Source organism: Coptis chinensis, chromosome 7 (assembly GCF_015680905.1).
Source record: "Coptis chinensis isolate HL-2020 chromosome 7, ASM1568090v1, whole genome shotgun sequence".
Taxonomy (NCBI): Eukaryota; Viridiplantae; Streptophyta; class Magnoliopsida; order Ranunculales; family Ranunculaceae; genus Coptis; species Coptis chinensis.
In genome coordinates, this window is record NC_141462.1 from 69,816,740 (window position 1) to 69,825,921 (window position 9,182).

The following is a 9,182-nucleotide window of genomic DNA, read 5'->3' on the forward strand; positions in this document are numbered from 1 at the left end:
GAGGTCTGAGTCCAAAGATATGGCATTCGAAGTTCTCAATGACTTTTGCTCCTTTATCTCGCTAAAGTGGCACATTTCTAGCAAGATAATGGATCATTAACTCTTACTTATTATTCACATAATTGGTCTAACAGTATGATTATTAAGGGGTTAAAACTACAGTTTTGGGCTCTTATCACCCTTGTGTCTCCAATTTGAATCTTCAGAAATTATCATCCCCGTATCTGGAATGCCATCACAGTGAATGACAATTCTCAATGTTCCATAATCACACCTTTTTAATTATCTGAACCACGTCCTCATCTTCTAACTCGTGCTCCCTTCCCACTCTTTGGGGTCTATGTTTCACGCGTGAGCCCCAAACCAAGGCAAATTTAAATTGTTTAAGCATATCTTTGAACGAAGTTGAAGAAGAATACCTTGTAGGGATTGGAGAAAACAAATCTTCACTGGATAAGTTGATAATTGGTAGTGATGAGCCTTTCTCACATCTCTTATGCATTTATAGGTGTAGTTTTTGACAATCAAGTAGTTGGGTTTATTAGTACTTCTTGGATGAAGATTATTATCTTGGAGTAGGAAAGGGTTTACATTGGAAGAAGAAGAAGAAGCCATCTCAATTCTCAACGTTGGTGGAGGATTCTAGACTTCTAGTTGGGTAATATTAATGGTGGCATCTTAATGGTCTAGGTTAATATATTTTTTGCACTACATTATATCTAAGTTCGGGCTGGGCCCTTATCGGGTTCGAACATGGTGAGTCCAGAACTGGTCCAATAGCTTATCAGACCGGACCTGCTTCAGGCCGGACCTTGCGTTCCAGACATATTTTGAGGTCTAGGTCCTAAATTATCGGACTGGACTTGGTCGGGATTCGGGCCTAGCCCGACCCATTGACAGCCCTACAAGGAGGGGTCGCAAAAAGAAGAAGAAGAAGAAGAAGAAGAAGGGGGAGAAGAAGAAAAAGAAGAAAACATTGAAGTACATGAAGAAAAAAGTTTGGTCGTAGATATGGTGGAGAAAGTCCATGGAGATGAGAAAATTGAGACAACGAAGTTTACTGAGTTTCTTTGTGAGAAGACGGTATTTGGTGTCAAACAGGTGCAGAAGAAAAAATATAAGCAAAAGAGGAAGGTGAATGATTTGAAATCAAGAGTGGTAAAAGAACTACACAAACAACATTGTTACAAGCCAGAAAAGGGGGATAGTTGTTTATGATGTAAATTGGTACAAAATGTTTATAAACCAAATAGAAAAAGACACAAAATTGAAAAGGGAGAGAGTAACATGAAAGTTTTAATGGTGCCACGAGTATGCAAACAAGATGGTAAAAGGTCCAAGCCAAACTTGAGAAGATACAAGAAGGGTTCGGTTTTTCGTGGGAAGAGTAAAAATGTAGGAGGGGAGAACTCATCAAGATCCATATTGGTTCCAAGTGTTTGTAAGAAAAATAAAAAACCGTACAAGCTAAAATTAAAGCGGTACAATTCTAAACCGGAACAGTGCAATAAGGTTTTGATATTTAATGGGAGGAGTAAACACATGGAAGTCAAGTATAAGTACAATGTTAATGTTGCAATGTAATTTCATCAACTAGGATGCCAAATGCCAGGTAGCAGATATCGTTACGGAGTCGCTGAAAATTGAAGAATTTATCAAGCTAAAGACGTTCTTGGGAATGACTATGTTTCAAAATCTCAATTTAGGAGAGGCTGTTGATTGGAATTACTAAATTGAGATTTAGTACTTATTGCTAGATCTCAAATTAAGGGAGGCGGTTGGAATTAGTAATTTTAGATATAGTTATTTTACCAACTAATATATATATATATATATATATATATATAGTTATTTTGGTTAAATTAGAGTTGCAGGTTAATTAATTAGAAAGTGGTGTGATTAGCAAGTATGAGTTGCTATTAGGAACCAAGTTGATATTGGCAATACAAATAAGATTAGAATTGGATTTGTATTAGAAGTTTCTAATTAATAGTTAAGTAGGGATTAGTAATTGGAGAAGCTATATATATGTGTGAGTGCGTAGACATTAGCTTAAGAAGAAGTGAGAAAATAATAAGAGAGATGCATTGTCGAAAATAGATATATCGGTATGAAGTGGTAAGTTATATATATATATATATATATATATATATATATATATATATATATATATATATATATATATATATATATATATATATATATATAACTAGTTATTGTAGCCACATTGTGGACACAACCAATCCACACCATTGATCTCGTGCATCAACACAACTGATCCTACGGACATAGTCCATTCTTCTCCAAAAATGAAATTCGAGAAAAACAAAATTTTAGAAATCGAAAAACAAAAACATTTAAATATACAAAAAATCAGTGTTTACCTTCTTCTCCAAAAAAATCAGTGTTTAACACTTTCGGTGATGTCGGTGTTTACCTTCTTCAAAAAAAATCAGTGTTTAACATTTTCGACAAAAAAACATTAAAATATACAAAAAATCAGTGTTTACCTTCTCTCTTTTAATCTTCTCTCCAAAAAATCAGTGTTTCACTCGAAAACAATTAGCTAATTAACCATTGTTGAATTAAGGTGTTCATTGACGAATCAATCTTCGTTTCATGCTTGGTTTTCTTAAGTCGGAGCAACTTTTATTTTCACAGGTTTGTTTCTTCCATTCAAACAAGATTTTGTTGTTCATAAATTGGGATGTTACTTCTTTTTTATGGAACTAATTGGCGTTGCTATGAGTTTGTTTGATATTTGTTTGCTTTATAAACATTTAAGTGGGATTGAATTATTAATTGAAGATATTTTGTTTGTTTACTTGATTGGATTTATAAGAGATGAATGATTCAAAATAAATAAATCATTAAATCAAGCAATGAAGTTATGAACTTATTGTCTCTCCTGTTGATATCACTAGATTTTTATTTGAGGCCATTTGAACTCTGTCAGAGTTTGGTGAAGTAGCATATTTGGTGAACTCTGTCAGAGTTCGGTGAAGTAGCATATTCGGTGAACTCTGTCAGAGTTAGAGTTCGGTGAACTCCGAGTTTTGAACTCTGTCAGAGTTCGGTGAAGTAGCATATTCGGTGAACTCTGTCAGAGTTTTGAATTCTGTCAGAGTTCGGTTTTTGAATTCTATTGATTTGGGTACTGTTTTCTCTATTAATTTGGGTACCGTTTTCTCTATTAATTTGGGTACAATTAATGTACTGTTTTCTTTTGAGGCGTTACAATTTCTTTTGAGGGTACAATTTCTCTATTGTACCATTAGCTGAAACGTTAATTTAATCTTGGATAGACTTTGAAAATTCAAAATGAGTGATAAGAAAATTAATTTCGGTTTTTGAATGGTTTTTGAGGCAACAACAGATATGGTTTTTGAATTTCCTTATGCATTTTCTCGACCAGCCTTATTATACATTTACACTTGTGACTTGCTTAAATGGACAACAATTTGTTTGAGTTGTAGTTGCTACTATACTTTGTTCACAATGCCCTTGTTTCCACAATTTTGACATTTTTTGTTATTGTAGATGGACGACTCAATATTGATTGATGAAGTCGGAGAGAAAGAAGAATACAGTTCAGGTGAGTTAATGTTTCAATTTTATTTTCGATTTCTACCAATGAATTCAATACTGTATTATTGTACCGTGTTAGTTTATTTGTTTTTTTTTTACGTGGACACATTTATTTGCAGTAACCGAGTCTTTTGCGGCACCTTCTGCGGCACCTTCCGTGGCATTTTCTTCCTCTGTTCAACCTCCGGAGTTTGAAGTGGAAGTGGAAATTGTGAAGCCACCATGTTTGGGAATGTGTTTTGAAACTCTTGAGGCTACAAAACAATTCTATATAGATTATGGAAAATCGTTTGGATTTAGTCCCGTAATTCGAAGCTCTGAAAAATCAGTTTCTCGTTCAGATGAAGTTAGTAGTTGTCAAATGACTTGCTCGCGATTTGGGGTTTATAGAGATCGAGGAGGCAAAAATAAGAATGTGGATGGTACTGAGAAAGAAGTGAGAAAAAGAAACACAAATACAGTTAAATGTGGGTGCCTTGCTTCAATGAGGGTGACAAAGCAAAATAGTGGAATCTGGAAAGTGATGAAATTTAGTTGCGAGCACAATCACAACCTGGTTAGTCCGGCAAAAAGAATGGGTATGCCTGTTAATAGAAATATGCCTGCTGCAGCTAAGGTGTTGATTGACTCATTTCGTGATGGTGGTGTACTTGTGAATAAAGTTGTTGATATACTTGACGGAGTACAAATTGGTTTTGATGATAGGGATTGTTGGAACCATTTGGGCCCCTCGAAAGAATACAAGAAACCGGTGAGAGGTGATGCTACCGCGATGCTTCATTTTTTCAAGAAGAAAAGTATAGAGGATCCTAATTTCTTTTATGCAATATAGATGGATCATGAAGCAAGGGCCATTAATTTTTTCTGGGTAGATGGTCGGTCGCGTACACAATTTCAATATTTTGGTGACGTGGTTTTCTTTGATACCACATATCATAAGAATGTATATGAAATGCCATTCGCCCCATTTACTGGAGTTAACCACCATATACAATCAATCCAATTTGGTTGTGCACTACTTTTGGATGAAATAGAAGATTCTTTTCAGTGGGTTTTGAGACTTGGCTTGGAGCTATGGGCGGACGTGCCCCATCTGCAATTATCACAGATCAAGATAGAGCTATGACTCTAGCTGTTGGTACGGTATTCCCTAATACTCAACACAGATTCTGCCTATGGCATATTATGAAGAAGTTTCCTGAAAAATTTCCAAATTATTATTATCGGAAATCAAAATTCAAAAAAGAATTCAAACACTGTATTCGGCAAATATTTATTCCTGATGTGTTTGAAAGGAGGTGGGCAGAATTGATGTCTAGTTTTAAGTTGGAGGAGAATGAATGGCTTCAAGAGATGTACAAGATTCGACACAAATGGGTTCCAGTTTATCACTTGGATACTTTTTATGCGGCACTTCGACTCTAGGGCATTCGAAAGCATGAATTCTGTTTACAAGAACTTTTTCACATCTACGACAACTTTTAGAGAGTTTGTAGTGAAGAATGATAAGTGTTTGATGAGGATTGTTGAAAGAGAAAAAAAAGAGGATTATATTACTGAACACTCGAATCGGATTGTAGGCGGTAATTCATTTCTCTTGAAGAGTGCAGCAAGTGTATATACAAGGAATGTGTATGATAGATTCAAGCAAGAATTCGAGTTAGCTGAAACTGAGTATGTCCTACATGATGATGAAAAAGGTACTGACGGCAACAGAACCTACACTTATAAGTCGCGAGTTACAGGTGACGAGCGTGAATGGAAAGTGAAGTTCAACCTAGCGACAAAAGAAGGTAATTGTGAATGCAAAACTTTTGAGTTTCTGGGGATACCTTGTGGACACCTCATAAAGGTATTTCAAAGTCGTGATATTGAGATTCCCGAGCTCTTTATTCTTAAGAGGTGGATGAAAGGGGCAAATAAGTATAGAGCTGAGTATGACCGTGGACTGGTAAGTGGCCATGAGAACTCTGAGGTACTGAGAATTACTCGACTTCAAATGGTTGCTAATCCGTTGGTTTATGAAGCTACGGAAACTGATTCAGCTTACCAATTAATGCTACAAAGACTGCAAGAACTGTCAGTGGAGCTCAAGAAATAGAAGGAAGTTGACCCTGGTGTTTCAGTTGTTAATTCATGCACTATTGCTGATAGTTCAGCACCGCCACTTGACGACCCATCCCAAGTTTTACTTTTGAATCCTAACATCTCTCAAACAAAAGGAAGAAAAAAAGTCGTGAAGATTTATAAGAAAACTAAGGACAGTGGTAGAATAAAAGGGGGTCTTGAACAAGCATGCGCGAAAGCCAAAGCAAAGACAGAGAGGAGATGTACATGTTGTAACAAAGTTGGTGTTAACCATGAAAGACGAAATTGTCCTGAAAATCCAAATAGAAAGAAGGACCCAAGTAAGTATAATATTGTTTCCTTAAGCTTAATTCGTAGTATCCTATCTTACACAATTGCCTTTAAAACTTAACGTTTTCCATTCTTTTTGATTTTGATATTGGATGTAGAGTTAGAGGGACGAGAGGCGGCGGCGATGAGGAGAATGAAGATGAGGATGGGGAGGGAGAATGAAGACGAGGGCACAAATGATGGCCGAATATGATTGAAGCTTGTATTTAGCGAAAGGTTTGGCGAGTTGCATGGCTACATTCTTTGCTTTGCAAGAAGTCTTGAAGAAGCTCTAACATATGATAACATTTCCCTTTATCCGTTTTATCCCGCTCATATGGACCCTAGCAAGGAGCGGTGGTGGGGCTGTTTGAGGACCACGAATATCTGTGCCATTCATGTCATCAACTTTTATTTGGGGGGTCATTAGAGTTCGGAATTGTGAAGAAGTTTTAGTGATTTGAGTTTTATTTGGGTGAATTGTCAGAGTTTTAGTTATCATAGTTTTAGTAAACTATTTATTCATTTTGGAACCAATCAGAAGTTTTAGTAAATTATATGAACTTGATTACCTTTCAGAAGTTTTACCTGTCAGAAGTTTTAGTAAATTATATGAACCTGATTTTATTAGAGGTTGCATGTTAGAGGGAAGGGGCTCAGATCCATTTTCATGATTGTCTGAATCACCTGAAGATATAAACAGTTGATTTAACATGTATGGATGGATGGATGGATGCATTATCCACATATAAAGTACACATGTATAACAGTTGATTTAAACGTAATTATGCATGTAGTAATTATTGATGTGTACAGTGATTGGACTGGACTGAAAGAAAAAAATTCGAGGCTAAAACGGCCTAGCTAGGTAGTTGTTAGGTACACCGTTTGGACTTTGTCATACCGTTTGGACTAGTGTGGCCACACCGTTTGGATTTGAACTTGGATAAAAATGGTGTTGGTCTTTTTGCCTTTGGACGGTGTGGCCATGCCGTTTGGGATTTGATTTGGATAAAAATGGTGATTTGAACTTGGATTTTTGCCTCTGTTTTTGCCTCTTGAGCGGTGTGACCACACGGCATGACCACACCATTTTAGTAGGTCCCCAAACAACATGGCCACACCATTTGGATTTGAAGGTCCCAAACGGTGTTGGCCTTTTTGCCTCTTGGGATTTGAACGTTTGGATAAAAATGGTGTTGTCCCATGTTTTTGCCTCTTGAACGGTGTGACCACACCATTTGGATTTAGTCCCAAACGGCATGGCCACACCATTTGGACTAGGTCCCAAACGGTGTGGCCATGCCGTTTGGGATTTGAACTTGGATAAAAATGGTGTTTCTGTTTTTTGCCTTTTTGCCATTTTGGACTTGAACGCCACACCCGTTGACTTAGTCCCCACACCATTTGACTTAGTCCAAACTAAAATGCACACCGTTTTGGCAAAACTTAGTCCCAAACTAAAATGCCATGTTGTTTGGGATTTGGCATGCCGACTTTTTACTAGATGATTGCACTGATAAAACCGTATGGGATCTTAGGTGAACATGAAAAATCAATTGACAAAAGTCCAAGTAGTAAGATCACGGGCGTCCTATTAAATTCAATTTCATATTTAACCAAAGGCCAATGCCGTTTTACTAGATCTTGCACCAAAAATAGGATCTTAGGTGAACATCAAAAGAATGACAAGTCCAAACAAGATCAAATTTCATATTTCAACAATGTGACACCATGTGAAATACATATCAACATAAACTACATTCAACAACTTTACAAAAGAGTCCTAACATAACATTTTTTGACTACAAAGAGATTTCCAGTCTAACTTTCTGACTTTAGTTGTATATCTAACTCTTTGTTCTTTATCTCCTTCCTGCAAAACAAAAAAATTGAATAAACAGATAAGTCAATCAAAGTTAAATCAAACTGCTTTATTAAGGGTTGACAGAAAAACTAATCTCTCCACTTGCTTCCTCATGTTCACCATCTTCCTCCACCACCATTTGCCTAATTACCCCCCAATAAAAACACATGAATCAGTATAAATACTACCACATATGTCAAATCCAACACCAAATCTAGAAACCTCATTGATTGGAAAACTCTTGAACTTAAGTCATGATCAACTCTCAAAAGAACAAAGAAAGACAAATGCCAATAAACACTCCCCCGTGATCATCTCAAACAAAAGTATACAACTCAGAAGCACTCCCCACATCATCTCAACTAACACAAACTGAAAAGTAAAAGCAAAACCCGTGATCATCTCAAATGCCAATAAACACTCCCCGCATCATCTCAACTAACACAAACTGAAAAGTAAAGCAAAACCCACCAAAAAACAAACACAAATTCCAACTAAAATGATCTCCTAACTCTTTCTTTAGCTCCAAGACACACAGTACACTTACAACTCTCAGTCTGCTAAAGAATCAGAGTTAAGAAAGAAAGAATCTTGGAATCAATACCCCTCATTTCCAGTGTGCACAATAACTCTGTAGCACTATGCACAATGCATGAGCATTTTTATCTACCAGACGAAAAACAAAACCACCCTCACTCCCCACTTCCCCACTTAAAACTCTAAAAAAATAATACAAGAACTGATAAACACTATTGAGAACTGATAAACCATTGAGAACTGACAAACAAACCATTTCCATTTCCAACACTCGTCCCAACACAAGATAAAAGGAGGTAAACTAACCAAACTAACCACTAAACCCTAAACTAACCAAACTCAACATACCTAAATCCTATGCTCCTTCACGATATCGTCCGCCAATGAACTTGCACCGGGTCAAATTGTATGCCTCCATGAACTCGTTCTGTGCATCGTCTGGAATCGCAGTCCCACCCAATTGGAGGCCTTGATTGAGCAAGCAAGAAATTTCATCGACGACGGGGTGCTGTCAAAATTAAAACGAAAAACTACATTAGTATATACATTTACATTTATAAAATACCAAAATAAAACAAAATAAAAATTAACGTTGTAAGATATTAACTCACCAGATTATGATATGGAAGACTCTGTAGGGAGTAGTGACTAAGATGATCAGGGTTTATCATTCGAATATGACTATTGTTTTCGTACCAACTCATGTATCTACTAATACACTCCCATGGATAAGACGGAATGGGTCCTCGTTGTTCAAGTTGAATCAAGTGATTCTGCCATTTACTCCAGTAGG

General features: G+C 36.6%; 1 protein-coding gene across 1 annotated transcript; it reads left to right on the forward strand.

The window, feature by feature from the left end:
* Positions 1-5,026: 5,026 nt before the first annotated feature.
* LOC147488622 (protein FAR1-RELATED SEQUENCE 9-like) lies at positions 5,027-6,199 on the forward strand. The gene is made up of 3 exons (XM_086574435.1): positions 5,027-5,667; positions 5,743-5,996; positions 6,105-6,199. Exons 1-3 carry the CDS (start codon positions 5,027-5,029, stop codon positions 6,197-6,199), a joined length of 990 nt encoding a protein of 329 aa, XP_086430561.1.
* Positions 6,200-9,182: the final 2,983 nt, after the last annotated feature.

Bases quoted from the DNA above. Each gene is read 5' to 3' on its own strand.
- LOC147488622 (XM_086574435.1), top strand. From the start codon at position 5,027: ATGAATTCTGTTTACAAGAACTTTTTCACATCTACGACAACTTTTAGA. The intron at 5,668-5,742 runs GTCAGTGGAGCT...TATTGCTGATAG, and splicing joins CTACAAAGACTGCAAGAACT to TTCAGCACCGCCACTTGACG. The intron at 5,997-6,104 runs GTAAGTATAATA...TATTGGATGTAG, and splicing joins AAATAGAAAGAAGGACCCAA to AGTTAGAGGGACGAGAGGCG.